This window comes from Triturus cristatus, chromosome 6, assembly GCF_964204655.1.
Source record: "Triturus cristatus chromosome 6, aTriCri1.1, whole genome shotgun sequence".
Classification (NCBI taxonomy): domain Eukaryota; kingdom Metazoa; phylum Chordata; class Amphibia; order Caudata; family Salamandridae; genus Triturus; species Triturus cristatus.
Genome location: NC_140589.1, coordinates 823,137,299 through 823,155,210, shown reverse-complemented (window position 1 = coordinate 823,155,210; position 17,912 = coordinate 823,137,299). Strand labels below are relative to the sequence as shown.

At 45.2% G+C, this 17,912-nt stretch overlaps 1 protein-coding gene across 1 annotated transcript in view; it reads right to left on the bottom strand.

Moving 5' to 3' along the window:
• Positions 1-961: 961 nt before the first annotated feature.
• The window catches only part of LOC146817928 (uncharacterized), a 126,018-nt gene continuing 109,067 nt past the window's right edge, over positions 962-17,912 (bottom strand). Inside the window, exons 12-18 of the mRNA XM_085609711.1 lie at positions 13,361-13,450; positions 7,653-7,721; positions 7,246-7,314; positions 5,632-5,718; positions 2,787-2,873; positions 1,992-2,069; positions 962-1,105 (exon numbers count right to left, since the gene is read on the bottom strand). Coding sequence (XP_085465837.1) covers positions 962-1,105; positions 1,992-2,069; positions 2,787-2,873; positions 5,632-5,718; positions 7,246-7,314; positions 7,653-7,721; positions 13,361-13,450 — 624 coding nt within the window. The remainder of the gene's footprint in view (positions 1,106-1,991; positions 2,070-2,786; positions 2,874-5,631; positions 5,719-7,245; positions 7,315-7,652; positions 7,722-13,360; positions 13,451-17,912) is intronic.

Here is a 17,912-nt window from a genome sequence, read left to right as displayed (position 1 = left end):
AGCAGACACAAGTATTACGGGTATGCAGTCGAAATATTGCACCACTCTCCACACTCACATCACCTCTCTGCCCACCACAAAAGATCCTTCTATTTTCACCAGTCAGTAATCTCCATGGTTTGCTCTGCCTAGTTTGAAAAAGGATTATAGATTCTCCAGTGTCATACTGCTTTCAGAATCTACTTTAGATTGTGTGTAGTGTGACCAATTCCAGAATCCCCTTTAGATTGTATGAAGTGAGATACATTCTAGACCTTTACATTGTATGATGTGAGATATGTTTCAGGATCCACTTTAGACTGTATAAAGTGAGGTACATTCCAGAATCCACTCTAGATTGTATGGGGTGACTAAACACGTCCAGTGCCTGCAGAATTTGTAGCACATATTGATGCGTTCCTATGAATGCTTCACTGGAGAGGTCAGTGGTTGCCAACTGAAGAAATGAAGGAATTAATTGCTGGGACAAGCTGTCACCACCAAAATGCAAGATCACATTCAAACTGACAACAATCCTACACACTATAAAATGGTAAATGGGAATTCTCCCTCGAGTGCAATGAAAGCGCCCCTCCAAGGCACTCTCAGTTTTTCAATATGTTTATACCTGATTGGCTGATTTTTCACCTTTTGAAATGAACATTTAGATTCATGATCATTATTTTCTCTCCTAAGTCATATGCAATCACACCAACAACTAAGACTTCTTCTCTGTTAGGGAATTCATTAATGCATTAAAGTCTTGCACAGCACGTGACAGCAAAAGCTGAAGACATCTCCTAGCATGAAGACTAATAAAATATTTATTTTCTTATTAGAACAAATCTGAATTCTGTCATAAATGTAGGTCTGAAATGGCACCAGTGGATATCTGGGTTGACTTGTGAGATTCAGCAAACCAAAGTTCCTTTAAACATGCTGATCCTTTTCAGCATTGTATTCTCATCTGCCTACAACATCACTAGTCTGTTGCACACATAACTGACAATCCCTGGCATGGTATGACCCACAACAGAACCCTCATTCTCACCCTTTGACGTCCAATATCATAAGGTACAAGACTTGTGTTCTCTCTCGTTTCCAGCGTGTCCTGGTGTGATTGCTCCTGTGAAGACACAATACAGAGAAAAAAAAGAACATCAGGCAAAATCCAGTCTAAGAACCATCGCCACACACACATCCCCTCCCTCTTCATCCATTCATGTGCATTTCCTTTCATCTAGCCATCCATCCGTGCATTTCACTCTACAACCACCCACATACTCATTCCTCTATTTATGTACTCCATCTGAGTGCCTTTTATCATTGGTGACTAGTGACATCTATGACCAGTACATGGCATGCCTAATGCTTGTTGGCAGTCATGGAGTACAGGCCTTAGTACCCTAAGCACTATGGGAAAACCAACTCTTTCTCTGGAGCCCTGTGTAGACTGTCTTATCTGGGCCATTAAGTCCCCCAAGAGTAAGCTGTGTATGTGAGTGCTGCATTGGTGTATGAGGAGTGAAATATCGCTTGTTTTGCATGTGTCCTATAGATGGATGTATCTAAGTAGGTCATAGGGTTGTAGGGTTCATCATGGGATATAGTCAGAGCGTTTCAAGGCAGCCGTGCAACCAGGTTATTTCTTTTGCTATCTCTACAGGATGCATATTGCCACATCACTTGCAAAGCTAAAGAACATGTCAGGCAAGTTCTCTGAAGCATGCTTCACTTTAAAAAAAGTTCGCTTTGTAGATTTTAAAACAATTAGGCATTGTATCTGTAAGCAATGTAAATGTTATTTACTTTAAATTGCATTAAATGTTGATTTAAATGTTTGTGATGGAAAAATTACGTTATTTACTGGTTTTCATTGTTTATAATTACATTGAAATGACTGATATCTGTTTATAAAATCCAGTGCAGGAGGCCATTAAAAGTTATTCCTCACTAGAAAGCACTAGAATATATGGTTTAACTTCCGCTCACTGATTCTCCCTTTCACTTACCCTTTCGCTCTCTGTAGTATCAGAATTGAGATTGGTTCTCTGCATCAAAGTTTCCTCTGAAGTGGTGAGGGGTGGGTGCTGTGAAGGTACCAAGAAAGGTCCATCAGGCAAAACCTAGTCCAATGCCCACTTCCATTACCAACACCCATGATCCCTAACCCCCATGATGAAAGTTCCCTCCCTCTTCAACCCTGGATCCAATGGATCAATCACATCTCATAGTTAATCAGAGTTTCTTCATGTACAACTGAACTGGTTATCTTTTTCAAAGACGTTACATCAGTGGAATAGCAAGGCACTTTGCCGCCTGTGGTGGTCGCTGCCTTTGCCGCCCTGCGGCTGCACTGAAGTGCTGGCAATGACTCATGTAAGAGCAGGGGAGCTGCCGCCCCCAAAACCCATGCCACCCGGGACCGCCACAGCACCCCCCCTTGCTACGCCACTGCGTTGCATGTTTACTTTTCTTTTTTTCTAATGAAACTAGATTCATGATTGTTTTTTAATTTTGAAGAGCAAGCATTTTGTCACTCTTCTAGTTCTATAGGCAAAGTTGTCCATGGGTGGCTATCCCGGTGGAGGACTTTTAGACATACACTACGTGGTTCACTTGTTTGTCTAAAAGTTCTTTCATCTCAGTAAAAGTATCCTGATTTACATAAGCAAAATCATATGATTTTCCCTCTGATATAAGCTGTAAATTCAAAAAGCACATATAGCAAAAAAGCAAGCATGGAGGACAAAGGAAACACAAAATTGTATGCCTAATCCCTCCTCTACTGACATTCTGTCACTTACCCAGTCCCTTCCATTATTGCAATGTATGAAGCTCAAAATCAGTGAGCCACTCTGTCTCATTCTCTCTCCTGATGGCAAGAGTGACATCTGCAAATTCACAAAAAGTGTGTAAGGAATTACTCAGTCCAAGGCTTATTTTCATTAACTATAACCACACCCTCTGGTTAACCACAAATTATCCCTCTCCTATCACTGGATCAGAATTTCCAAGTAACTTGGTCTAAGTAGGACGACGGCCACAAAGTAATCAATGCAGCATCTATGACATCATATGGTTAGCAGATGAAATAATATTTACCTATGACACTATGACTCTAACAATAATATCCTATGTAGATTCCAGAGGCAGCTGGTATTTGAAGGCGGTGGGGGGTCGGGTAGTGGGGGGGGAGGAAGAGGGAATGAAATAAAACAAAACGTATACACTTACCTGTCTGCCGCTGCTGCCCACTGTCACCACCGCCTTCTCTAGGTCCTCTTCCCCGCTTCCAGGGCAGGAAGCACGATGCACCCGGCTCCCAGCCTCCCGATAGCCAATCATAATGCTGCAATGCAGTGTTGTGATTGGTCTGAGCACCGTGAATCAGCGCTCAGCCAGAGAATGGGAGGCTGGACATGTTCTTCATGCGGGCTGTAATGTAGCCTGCATGGAGAACATGCAAGGTGTGCATGAATATTTGGCCGGCCCCAGAGGGCACTTTAGGGAGTGCAAACCACTGCTCCCCTCCCGTGCTCTGTCACCAGAGCAACCACGCTCTGTCCTGCGTGCAAAGCTGCAGCAACAAGGAAAACATAAAATGATAATAACTTAGGGTCATTATCATTTTATTTTTCCTTTAGTGACACTGCTTAAAAGCAATGGGGAGATGCACTTCCGCTTTAGCGGAGGAGCCGCCACTGGTAGATTCACTCACTTTAACTAATGCCCACTGTTTGAGGAGAACTCCACACCATCCAACACCATTGTTCACCTTTGCACCTCATTGCTGTTCCTTAACACAATGCAGCATCCACAAATGCTGCGCTGCGTGAAAAGGAGAGAGGAGGAGAGCGCCATATTTACAGAAATATGGCACTCTCCTCCCCTTTCCCTGCCAGTGCTGAAGTCAGCAGCCGTACGCCACGGAGACCCCTTTGCGCCATAGTGCGAGGGTGTCCATGTGAGTCTAGCATAGGTTTCATACTGGAAGGATAGCCTTACAGTACAAAATGCCATGCTTAGATTAACTTTAACCCTTTTCCCTCTTTGTATGTGTGCTGTAAAGTGCAGACCACCTACAAAGTCAAAAAAGGAAGGAGAAATGAGAGCATTTCTCCTTCCTTGTGCCTACTTCAAATGGGCGCAGTTTTCTGATGCTAAGTTCTCTCCCCTCTTTATTTAGTAAATAGGGTTTAGCATCAGAAACCTTGGGTGATTGCATGGGAACGCCCATGCACCACCCATGGTGTGCCCCCTTGGCGCTAAGTAATGTTCGCGTTACTTTCATGGTATTTCCAGCGCTAAACAAGTTTAGTGCTAGAAAGTAAATCAGAAAAAAAAGATTTTGCGCCGACGTACAACACGGCGTAAAATGTTTGTAAATCTCCCCCTTAATCTGCAAACAAAACATACGCAGAGGGCACCGAATGACCACCTTCCAGCCATGTCTGCAGTGCAGCAGCAGTCAGAGGTTCCCTCTCCACTGAACATGCTCACATGTATCACAGTCTCCAATACAATTGTTCTTCTCCTCGTGCCCTCCTGGAGGATCCCTCATGATCAGTCAGTATCTGTTAGATGAAGAAGCAGCCAAGGGCACTTCAAACATGACAATCAGTGTCGGCTCAACCTCCTGTGATTCTGGCCAAATCACTTAATCTCCCCATAAAAGAATGTGTCCTTAACTGATGCTCATGAAATGCGCTGGTGTAGATGATTGAGTGCTGGTGGTGCTGAGCACCAGAAACCACAGGCTCAAATTAAGCACTGCTTTGCCTCCTCCAAAATAAATCCTGCTTGCTCCATTTCCTTCCCCACCCACGGGATTTCATGTTATTTTCTCCCTCAGGCACTCCTGTTGGATACACACATCTGCCTCTGTATGCACCCAGGGAGCTCCTATCCACCCAACCCTCCTCCCAGGATAATATCATATTTACCTTAATAGGAACAAGAGCCAGCTTTGAGAGGGAAAGCATTAGCACCAGAAGTAAGGATAGCAGCACCCAGCAGAACGTACGTTTAAAAAACAAAGTTGCTTTTATTTTTGTGTGTGCACGAGTGCTTGACTGTGTGTCTGTGCATGCATGTATATCTGAAAATCTGCATGCTTGCATGAGGAGTGTCTGAGTGTTGTGCTCACTGCCCACCATGGTACAATGCTGGCCCTGACACACAATGCTAATGATAACTATTGTCCATCTGTGGTAAAAGGCTGCCCACCTTAACAGTGGTAATTCTTGGGAACCTGTGGGCACCCATGGCATGTTGCCCATTCCAACCCTACTAAAGTGGTGGCACAGACACAATGGTGGTAATTCTTGCCAAATTGTGGGTTTTCATGAGAGAACCCTATTGCACTCCCATGATAAAATCCAGGGCCTTGCATAACAGCTGTATTTCTTCGCAGCTTGTAGTCATCCATGGCATAATGCCACATCCTTGGTAAAATGCTGGTTGCTGCAAAATGGCGCTGGTGTTGGTGGTGTGAAATTACACATGCTTTTGACCAATCAGGCACAATAAATTGTAAATACGTATGAGACGCCATACTGGATGACTACAACAGAAGGCATTTCTTCATCCCTAGTAAACATTCAAAGGCATCATTCAAACTCAGTCCACTAAGAGCCCCCTCTCCCTTACCATTTCTCTCCCAGCAATGTGATGCATGAGTGTGATCACCGGTGCACTCCCAGGTCTGGATCTAAAGGCGGCAGGCCAATCTGGTAGCTGTGAAGATAACAAAAAAGTACATTAAGCAAGACCGAGTCCAGATGTTTACAGCACCTAACACTAGCCCACGACCCCTCTCCTCCATTAACAGTCTACAGTCCATAACATTATCTTGACTAAATAGAAAAATTGTCACAAACAGTTAGCAATTTGCAATGTTCTCATGGTCTGATTATCTTCCAGTCATGAGGTGACATCCTGACACCCACTCTCTGTCTCTATATAAGTCATTATGTTATGGTTTAGCCAACCTTTCCATCAGCCACGGTCCCTGCAGGTAACAGCGGTGGGGCCGGGTAAGGGGGGATTTCGAGGGACGATACAGAGGGAACATTAAATAAATAATTATTTTTCCCTCTGCATCGTCCATCGAAATCCCAAATTACCCAGCGCGACTGTTGTTACCTGCACAGACCGCAGCTACTTTCCATTTAAAAGGAATTTTTTAATTTTACTTACACTTTGAAGTCCATGAACCACCTGCACAACTATAAGCACTCAATTAGCGTTACCAACTATGATCCTGAATGCCAAATTTCATGCAGTCTAATGCAGGGGAAAAAGGTCAAGCAGAGGTCAAAAACCCTAAACATTCTAATTCCAACCAGTGAAAATTCTTAGCTGCATCTTGAAGAGAACTGCTACAACAATTCCTCCCTTTAATGGAAATTTTCTTTTTTACTCTAATCCAAATATTCCAACAAAAGTCTATTTTCTTCACTTTACTGCTGACAATTAAACTGCATAATCCAGTATTTCACTTACAATTTCAGTAAATATTTATCTGTTTGGTATGCTTTTCAAGTTGACTAACCCAAAATAATCTTGTGAATTAAAAAATGCATAACATGCCAATTGTAATAAGGCCAAAATAGCCATAAGGGGCTTTGGTAACATCACAGGGGAAATGCTGAGTGGTCTGCACATCTCAAACATGAGTTTGCACTGAAATGGAATCATCATCCCCATTCGATTGAAGGGTATGGTGCCCTTGCTATGTCAACTGTGAAATCACTATTGACAGAATTGTATTTTAAATGTTATTTAGCAGACTGCAGGCCAAAAGGGAGGACATTTCATTGGTAATGGCTTATGAATAGTCTAAATGTCAGGGAAAGTCGTGGACACTTTGATCTAGAAATATGCATTCTGCAGAAATGCAATCATTGAGTCAATGGTAGAGTAGCTGCAAAATCATCCTAAACATTTTTTATGGTTTGACAGCGGCATGGGTGCAGGAAGGGGATGTGAAGGAGGAGAAGGAAGAGTCTGGAGGGGGAAAAAGAAAAAGATGAGGGACCTTTGATGTGGTTCCTGTTGTGTAAAACAGTGTAAGGATAAGGCAGTCAGGTAAGACAATGGCGAAAAGAGGAGACTGTACAGTTTAAAGTAGGGGATAGGGGATTAGGGCTGAGGCTGCCTTTGTAGATGATCCATTGCTAGGAATCAACAAGATAAAATGAATTGTGGAAAAGGAAATATTCAAACATCCGGAGGTCTTTGATAATATCATATCTCACTTACCCTTTCGCAAAAATAAGATACAACGCTTCTGCTGTCTCTCATTAGCTCCGTGGCGGGCCAGCATAGCTGCTGTAAGGTAAGAAATGGAATAAGGTAAAAGTCCACTCCAAATCCATAGCAAAACCCCATGCGTAACCACAACAAGAGAAAATCATCAAACTTTTCAGCAACACCGAAGTTTAAGTAGGGAGGTGATCACAATATCTTTGTTTCCACCCACCTAGTTTCTAGTAAATCATGTGGGACAGCAAATGACACTTTAGTTAAGCAGTTTAGCTATAGAAGGGGGCAAGAGCTGAGACTGGTTTTGTAGATGATTCATTGCTAGAAGTCAACAAGATAAAAATGTAATGGAGCAAAGGAAATACTCACACACACCTGTTGGCTTTTGAGATTGTCTTACTTACCCTTCCGCCAGAATAAGGCACGAGGCTTCTGCTCTGTCTCATTGTCTCTGTGGCAGGCCGGCACGGCAGCTTTAAAGGTAAAAAATGGCATGAGGTGAAACCTTCTCCAAAGTACCCTTACGGTCCATACCAACACCCCCTCTATGGCCACAACAAAAGATCCTCATCAAACTTTTCAATAACACCCAAGTTTAAGGAGGTGTGTGATCAGATACTCTTTGTTTCCATGTTACTTGCCTGTAAAGTCATACATTTGCTAGATCTGCAAGCTTTGAATACCCCAGTGTTAAAGTATTGTGGTTGGATTGCTGGCCTACACACAATCTCTGAGTATAGATTAAATACATGAAGTCTTTGCCGGTGGCCAAATAATACCTCTAAAAGGGAAAAATTGCCTTGACACATAATCACATTGCTATGAGCTAAACAAGTAGACAGGCTCATATTTAATTAAAAGAAATGTGAATACTAGATGCATATGATGATTCAAGACAAGAGTTGTATATATTTTGGCATTGAAAGGATGTGGTTAGCCAGATGTGCAAAGTGAGGCAAGTTTTCCTACATATCGGCTCGGGTATGCAACGTGTGCCATCTATGGGTACCACACTCATTCATCTTTAGACATTTTTGTGACTGTCACTCTCTGGGCTAACTGCCCAAGTGTTTGTGTTCACTGATGAATTAATAAAATGTTCCAGAGGTCTCTTCTAGAACTGACTGTGTGGTATGAACTACCATTGCTCTCTGGTTAGGGTGTTAACACTAGTTAATACCATGGTCTTAGGGCAGCCACCTTCGTTAATTGTCCACCATTTATTTGAGGGGCATAATGAGAAAGAGCAATTAATAGTTCTTACCAGTGAGGAGCATGAGAGGAATCAGTCTATTAGCATCAAGGCCATCAATCTCACCCCTACAGGAAGGCCAACAAGCCAAATACAATGGTGTGACCCCTGACCCTGCTTGCAGGTCAGGTCACTCCCTGCTGCCGGACAGCTCCACCAGCTAAGTGCCTGCTCCTGTGTTGTGCGTGTTTACGCCCGCTGCCTGCCTCGGATCACCGCCGTGACCTGGGCCAGACCCTGCGCTCTGTTCGATTCCTTGTCTTCCGCATTCTGGTTTCACTGTTATTTGTATTGTTTGTGCCTTCTTTCTTGCCCCTTTTCACTCTAGTCGGCCCCCCCAACCCCACTTTTCTCTCTCTATCGTCCCACTCCTTCCTCGTCGCTGCCCCTGAGGCCACGCCCCCTCGCCGCCCTGCTCCCGCCTCCCAGCTGCTCCTCCCTCCCTCCACTCCTTATATGGCGGCCGCTGCTCGGACGTGCAGCGGACGCACGTAGCGGTTGCGCCGATTGTGTGCCGAAGGCGCGCCAAAGGCAAGCCCGTCTGCGCCTGGACCGCGCCCAGCGCCAGAACTCCTGGACCCCGCGTACTCCACAATGCCAGACTCCGATACGACGCCAACACCCTCCACGCTCTCAACACCGGCCGAGACCACCGCTGCTTCCAGGCTGCCCCGAAACGCACCCACGGACCCTTCTTCTGCCATGCCTGCAACTTCACCTGCGACAGAACCACCAAGCCTCCTAGGACCGGACCCAACCACCTTCAATGCATACTCCTCAACACCCGCTCCGCACGCAAACACGCCGTCGAGCTCTGGGACCTGCTCGACACCTCCGCCCCAGACGTTGCCTTCCTGACCGAGACCTGGTGGAACGACTCCTCGGCACCGGACATCGCCATAGCCATCCCAGACGGCTACAAGATTTCCCGCAGAGACCGGACCAACTGAATCGGAGGAGGAATAGCCATCGTCCACAAGGCCACCCTCCAGGTCCACACCCTCGCAGACGATTCCCTCAACTCCGTCGAACACCTCCACTTGCGGATCCACACCGATCCCAACACGATCCTCAGAGGAACACTCGTCTACAGACCTCCCGGACCCCAGGCCCTGTTCAGTGACTCCATCGCCGACCTCGCCAGCACCCACGCACTCGCCTCCACGGACTACATCCTCCTCGGGGACCTGAACTTCCATCTCGAGAACAGCAACGACGCCAACCCTGCCACCCTGATCGACAACCTCGGCCTCCGACAACTCGTCACCAAACCCACCCACGCCGCCGGCCACACGCTCTACCCCGTCTTCTCCACAAGCTCCCACGTCGCCTTGAACAACACCACCGAACTCCACTGGACCGACCACCGCTACATCCACTTCACCTTCAAGAAACCAACCACGCACCACCGCACCCAACAGCTGCCTCGCCGCTGCTGGAGCAAAGTCACCGAGGACCAGCTGACCTCCACCCTCGCCCAGAACCCACCCATCGACCCCACCGATCCAGACGCCGCTGCCCGTAACCTCAGACAGTGGATCGAAGACTGTGCCAACACCCTCGCCCCGCTAAAGAAACCCTACATCAACCACCACAGCAAGAAAGCCGCCTTGTTCACCGAAGAACTCCAGACCTCCAAACGTACGTGCCGGAAGCTGGAGAAAAAATGACTCCACGACTGCACACCAGACAGCCACGCAGCCCACAAGGACACCATCCGCAGACATCACCACCTCATAAGAACAGCCAAGAGATCTTCCTTCAAAACCCACCTGGATAACAACACACACAACAGCAAAGAGCTTTTTAACATAGTGAAAGAACTCTCCAACTCCAGCGCCAACATCAACGACATCCCGCCCTCGCAAGATCTGTGCGACTCACTGGCCACCTTCTTCCATCGCAAGATCGCCGACATCCACGACAGCTTCAACACCCCGTCCGCTCCGACCACGACAGACTCCACCCCGAACGCCACCTGCACCAACCAACTGACCTCCTGGTCCCACGTCAACGACGACGAGACACGCAAGGTCATGAACTCCATCCACTCGGGATCTCCGTCAGACCCCTGCCCGCGCCATGTTTTCAACAAAGCAGATGCAACCATCGCACCCCAACTACGGAAGGTCATCAACATCTCATTCGACACAGCGACATTCCCGGAAAGCTGGCAGCATGCCGAAATCAACGCCCTCCTCAAGAAGCCCAAGGTAGACCCCAAGGACCTCAAGAACTTCCGTCCCATCTCCCTGCTCACTTTCCCGGCGAAGGTCATTGAGAAAATCGCCACCTTACAGCTGACCCGCCACCTCAAGCACAACAACATCCTAGACCCATCCCAGTCCGGATTCAAACCACAGCACCGAGACAGCCCTCATCGCCGCTACAGACGACATCCGGCGCCAACTAGACAACAGCGTAACTTGAGCCCTCATCCTCCTGGACCTGTCAGCCGCCTTCAACACGGTCTGCCACCGCACACTAAGAACACGCCTCCAAGAAGCCGGAATCCAGGAGAAGGCCCTGGACTGGACCACGTCCTTCCTCTCCGGCAGAACCCAGAGAGTCCGCCTCCCACCCTTTCGATCCGAAGCCACTGACCTCATCTGCGGCGTACCACAGGGCTCATCCCTCAGCCCGACCATGTTCAACGTCTACATTGCCCCCCTCACACCAGTGGCCCGCCAGCACGACCTGAACATCATCTCCTACACCGACGACACCCAGCTAATCCTCTCCCTCACCAAGGACCCGCACACTGCCAAAACCAACCTCCACGAGGGAATGAAGACTGTCGCCGAGTGGATGAGGAGCACCCACCTGAAACTGAACTCGGACAAGACGGAAGTCCTCATCCTTGGCCTCATCCCCTCTGCCTGGGACGACTCCTGGTGGCCGACCGCACTGGGAACAGCACCGACACCCACGGACCACACATGCAACCTAGGATTCATCCTCAACTCCTCCCTCTCCATGTCGAAGCAGGTCAACGCCGTCTCCTCCTCCTGCTACAACACCCTCCGCATGCTTCGCAGGATGTACAAGTGGATCCCGACCGAAACAAGAAGAACGGTGATCCAAGCCCTCGTCAGCAGCAGGCTGGACTACGGCAACGCACTCTACGCAGGAATCCCGGCAAAACACCTACAACGGCTGCAACGCATGCAGAACGCTTCCGCCCGCCTGATCCTCAACATCCCTCGACGCAGCCGCAACACCTCCCACCTAAGAGACCTGCACTGGCTCCCCGTCAACAAGAGGATCACCTTCAAGCTTCTCACCCACACACACAAAGCACTCCACAACACCGGACCAGCCTACCTGAACAACAGACTCAACTTCTACACCCCCGCCCGCCAGCTCCTCTCCGCCAGCCTCGCCCTCTCCGCCGTCCCGCGCATCCAATGAACAACGTCCTGCGGCAGATCCTTCTCCTTCCTCGCCGCTAAGACCTGGAACACCCTCACCACCCACCTGCGGCAGACCCAGGACCTGCTCACTTTCAGGAAGCTCTTCAAGACCTTGCTCTTCGAGCAGTAGCAGCACCCCCTCCCCTCAGAACCTTGAGACCCTCACGGGTATGTAGTGCGCTTTATAAATTCACTGATTGATTGAGTGATTGGTTGGCTTCCTGTCTCTGCTTCAGCCTTTCCCTGAATCTAGCACTCGGACAGGGACAGAAGTTAAAGTGGCACTTCTATGGCTTTGGAGTAGCTGAGATAGTTTCAGCATTCCATAGAGAATTCTAATTATTTCAATCATTAGTTTACCTATGCAGTTGAAGAAGGCCGAATGTACATTCTTCAGTATTTTATACAATGCATAGGCATAGAAAATATATTTTTGGTGATTCACTAAAAACTCTTGTTGATTGATTATACTAAGGAATACAGACAACACAAACATTCCTCCAGGGTGCACAAAACATTTAGGTTGCTGCTCCTAAAGTTAGATAGACATCTATTCCTCTGAATTATGCATTACCATCTAGGGCTCTCAGCACCAAACACAATACAAAAGGTTTTTTAAATGGCAAAGTTATCTACCCTATGCAATCTCATAAGGAGTATGATGAGCACGTGCATACAAATGACAAAAAATTGCATCTGGTAAAACTAGCCAGACAAACAATGTCTCATGACATATAACCTATGTATCATCTAAGACGCACAAGGTGTGTGTGTGTGTGTGTGTGCGTTTGTGTGTGTGTGTGTTTTGACTTTAGGGTGGTGAAGAGCCCACCCACAAAGTCCTTGCTAGGTCTATGGCCTGACTACAGTTTTATGTACTGACACTGTTGATGCAGTAGCCCTTGGGAAGGTGTTTGATACACCTGCTTCATCTCTGTGATCCTCGGGGCCCATACAGATGTAGCCACAGGTCTTTGGGCCTGGAGAGATGTACCAGGTGTGAAAACCCTTATCATGCTCCACAATCGTCAATGGTGAAGTGTACGTTTACTGGACCTATATACTCTTCTTTGGTACACTGAGGACGCAAGGGATCAAATAAAGAGAGAAAGAATTGGGGTAGCGAAAATATGTGTGGCTTCTAATCCAAACACAAAAGGAAAGAAGAGGAAAGTGTAAATACTGCCAGTAACGGTGGCTTAAAAGTGCTAGTGGGTTTGAAGTAATGTCAATGCAACAAGTGAGGATGCTAAGCAGATGGACTGAACTTTAGAAGTGCTATGGTTTGGTCAGGAATGTTAGAGACAGGGCAGTTTGATTATAGATTACAAGCAAAGGTGGGTGATGAGATTATACTTATAAAGGATACTGTGTTAGAGAACTACAAATAACATGTAGACGAGAACTGAAACACTCCAATACAATTAAAATACACCTTTTGACTTACCCATCCTCTCCCAGCAATTTGTCGTGTTGGGTTATTATTCAGTGACAAACTCCTTTGTCTCATGTTGCTTCTGGAAGGCAATATGGGAAGCTGTGAAGAATCCAAAAAAAGGATGTTAGACAAGAAAAAGTGCAGTGTCCACTAATAGACCCACTCTTCCTTTCTGCCCCCAAATCATAGATCTCTGTATTTGATTATTTGTTAGACTATCAAGATTTTAATATTGCAAAAAGTATTGACAGCCATAATTCTGATAAGATAATTATATATAGAAAAATATTGACCACTCGTAATATCTACCATTCTTGTATAATTAAACGTATATGCATTTTAAGTACATGAATGTGGAGTTGTGTATATATAGTACTACTTTGTATACAAGTGGAAGGACTAGCATCTCTTCAATTTCAAACTTGGGAAGAAGGCATGCTAGATATCAATTTACCCAAGAAAGCAAGCCCAAGTTTTATCAGATAAGCTTCTAATCTATTGTCTGTCTGTCTTACTTGTAAATCATAAACATTTAAAATTGTAGTTATGTCTAATTTTGCACATGTTTGCGATTGCCTCACAATTATTATGACCTTCATTCAGCTTAAAATGTCAGAACAGTGTAGTTTAAAGAGCCATGTCCTTCTGCTGGGGGATAATAATTATAGCACAACCTTTCCTTTGTGTTTCTTAAGGTTTAGAAGATAAGGAGAATAAATGAATTTGGAACACTACACATCTCCTGTAGGTGCCTGGGCAGGGCACCTGACATCCTTCTAGGGGCCATTCATGGCATACAACACTCCTCTTTCCCTGATTGCATTATCTCTTCTTATGCCCCTCGCAGTGCCTGCTGCGATAAACCCCATGGAGCTAGAGAGTGAACTAAGTGGTATGGTCCTTCTAATGCTTGTCTCCAATTGCACCGACCCCCTGGGGAAATGCCAGGTGATATAAATGGCAAGTCCGACAATGACTGGTCACTCTCCAGACTTTGCTCTGTAGGCCTAAGTCCCAACTTGAAGTGCTTGACAACTCTGAGAACCTGATTGTGACGTGTTACATGTGCTCTGGACATATTCCAATCTATCACTTTAGTTTTAAGTAGCTTGTCGACCATTAGAAAACATTAGTACACAGTATGATTTCATCCTATTGCTGGCACTGGACAGGCTGCATGATCTTTCATGTATCAGTCAAGACAAACAACTGAAGGCAATGATTTTCTGGTTTTTCAATATATTTAGCACTTGAGGAAATTTACATTCTGGGAAGATGGAATTCGGCTGAGATTCTAACTCACTGTGATTGGCTGAAATAACTCATAGCTATCATCAGGAATGAAAAACGTGTTAGTAAACTGAATGGTCAAGTTTCTGTTTTTAATAAGATTGTAGGTCTATTACTATCTACTTTCAATCAGTACTGTTTTATAAATTATGCAGCTCTAGCTTGCAACAAGGGTTCTAAGGGTGTCTCCCACTTGCCTCAAGTTAATCCAGAAACACTTCCCAACTGCGAGGCATTCGCGTCCTATTTCTCAACAAAAACTGAAAACATATAGACAGACCTACTTAATGACCTAGCCCTCACCGACCCTCACATGATTGCCTCAAGGACCCCCCTCAGGAACCCGCTTAGTTGTTCCGCAAAGCTCGACCTCAAAAACAATGCTGACTGGTCCTCCTTCAACCTCTACAGCGAAGAAACGATTCTAAAAACGCTCACAGCTTTAAATCCCTCCAATCACTTCTCGGACCCACTCCTGAAAGACTTCATACCGACATTAGTGCCTCTATGGACCAGGATTATAAACACCTCTTTGCTACAAGGAACCATCACAGATATCCTCAAAGCTGGTCAAGTTTCCCCCATATTAAAGAAACCATCGGCTGACCCAGCAGACCTAAATAACTCATAAAAACTTTTCAATGTAAGTCAATTTGAAACACCAGCAAACAAAAAGTTTTTTACTTGCTGTTCAATTTAATATACATATGGAACATACAGATTTAATCTGTATGTTCCATATGTATGTTAAATTGAACAGCAAGTAAAACACTTTTTGTTTGCTGGTGGTTCAAATTGACCTACATTGAAAAGTTTTTATGAATTAATGTCAAATTGATTAGAGTGCCGAGGTTTATGTATATGTTTTGATATTACCACTGAGTTCATTTGGGCCACAGAGGGCTGACACCTTAGGTAGTGGGGTGTAGATCTCTAACGTTGAGGGGCACCAATACTGTGAACTAATGGATAATGCACATAGAGAGTGATGTGCTACCAATAAGACCACCACTACCATTTGTAAATATTGTAGACCTAAATTAACTATCGCCCTATATCCAACATCCGTCCACTGGCCAAATTATTAGAAAAATGTGTTCACACGCAACTTACCTACTACATTGATCACTTCAACCTGCTCGATAAATTGCAATCTGGCTTTTGATCAGGGCACAGTACCGAATCTGCCATGACCCACATAATAGACAACACATTAAAAATATTGGACCAAAAGAAAGCCTGTTTACTAATCCTCCTTAACGATAATGGGGCAACCCAGTAACCCTCAGAACCTGGGTGTGATAGTATATGCAGAAACAATGGTTCTGTCGGAGTATAAACGAACTAACTTAATAGGTGCTGAATACACTTTTGATTATCAAGGACACACACAAACCCAAAGAAACAAGACAGAATCCAAGTCACTTGATAGAATGATATTAATTGATGTATCGAGAGCACCAAAATATTTACAGGGTAAACCAACCAAAAAACACATTTATAGTGAAACAATTAGTGAAACAGTGATACTTTGCACAAAACACATCACATATAACGAATATGTACAATGGACAATACATAAAAATAATCAACAAACAAGGTCCTATTTACAATACATAAGCCACTTAAGAGTTCAAATTTCCTTGTTGTCTAAGTGGATTTGCATGTGACGCATAGGACATGTAACGTCGACGTTTCGACCCGAAGATAATTGTGCCAATTAATACGCATCAAGGTGGGTCTTCATCAGGACAAACGAGGTTGCAGCTGAGCCGTTGACGGAGCAAGTTGTCCATTTACGGACTCAAATACGTGGCGATTGTAGAGACAGCACCACTCTCCCTTCCAAATCAAATATCCCCGTCCCAGAGGAATTAAATATCATTTCCACATTTGATGTTGGCCATCTGCATTAGTGACAACAGGAATCATTTTCCTCATAACTAAGTAGGTTCCCCAGGTCCCCAACCTCGTTTGTCCTGATGAAGACCCACCTTGATGCGTATTAATTGGCACAATTATCTTCGGGTCGAAACGTCGACGTTACATGTCCTATGCGTCACATGCAAATCCACTTAGACAACAAGGAAATTTGAACTCTTAAGTGGCTTATGTATTGTAAATAGGACCTTGTTTGTTGATTATTTTTATGTATTGTCCATTGTACATATTCGTTATATGTGATGTGTTTTGTGCAAAGTATCACTGTTTCACTAATTGTTTCACTATAAATGTGTTTTTTGGTTGGTTTACCCTGTAAATATTTTGGTGCTCTCGATACATCAATTAATATCATTCTATCAAGTGACTTGGATTCTGTCTTGTTTCTTTGGGTTTGTGTGTGTCCTTGATAATCAAAAGTGTATTCAGCACCTATTAAGTTAGTTCGTTTATACTCCGACAGAACCATTGTTTCTGCATATGTTTACTAATCCTGCCGGACCTATTCTCTGCCTTCGACACCGTCCAACACGACAATTTATTAGACCTCCTGAAACATAGAATGGGACTATCGGGAACGGTTCTCAACGGATTCACTTCCTTCCTTCAAAACAGAACACAAAGATTCAAGACCAATCAATCTTTATCCATACCCACTCCAGTCACTTTAGGAGTACCCTAAGGATCTTTCCTCTCCCCGAAACTCTTCAACTTGTTTATGGAACCACTCACGAGCTTCTCAACTCATCAACGGCCCAATACCACATGTATGCAGACGACACACAACTCTACATTAAGGTCCACTCACTTGAGGACATCAAGTCCCTCAACTCAACGCTCCAAAAAACGCAGAGCTGGCTGGCAAATAGCCACTTAAAATTAAACACCCTAAAAACAGAATTCCTCCTAATAGTGCCCCCAGCCAAACAACCACCATCATGGAATGGATGAAGCACTTAACAGCACTCGACGGCCAACCGCTCATGATCGATTCTGCCAAATCGCTAGGCATAACTCTGGATAATAAGCTAAATATGCAGAAGCACATCAGCGCAGCAACTAAAGGAGCAAACTTTCAGATGAACACCTTAAGAAGACTGAAACCCTTCATACCCGCAAATGACTTTAAACAGGCAGTCCAAACTCTAGTAATCCCCAGAGTGGAATATGGGAGTGTCGCTCTCTGCGGCCTGCCCAGATCAACGACAGCCCCACTAAGAGCATCAATCAACGCAGCTGCCAGACTAATCACAGGCTCCAAAAGAAACTTTCACATCTCCCCGGACCTGCGTGCCCTTAACTGGCTACCCTTGGATGCCAGAATCCATTT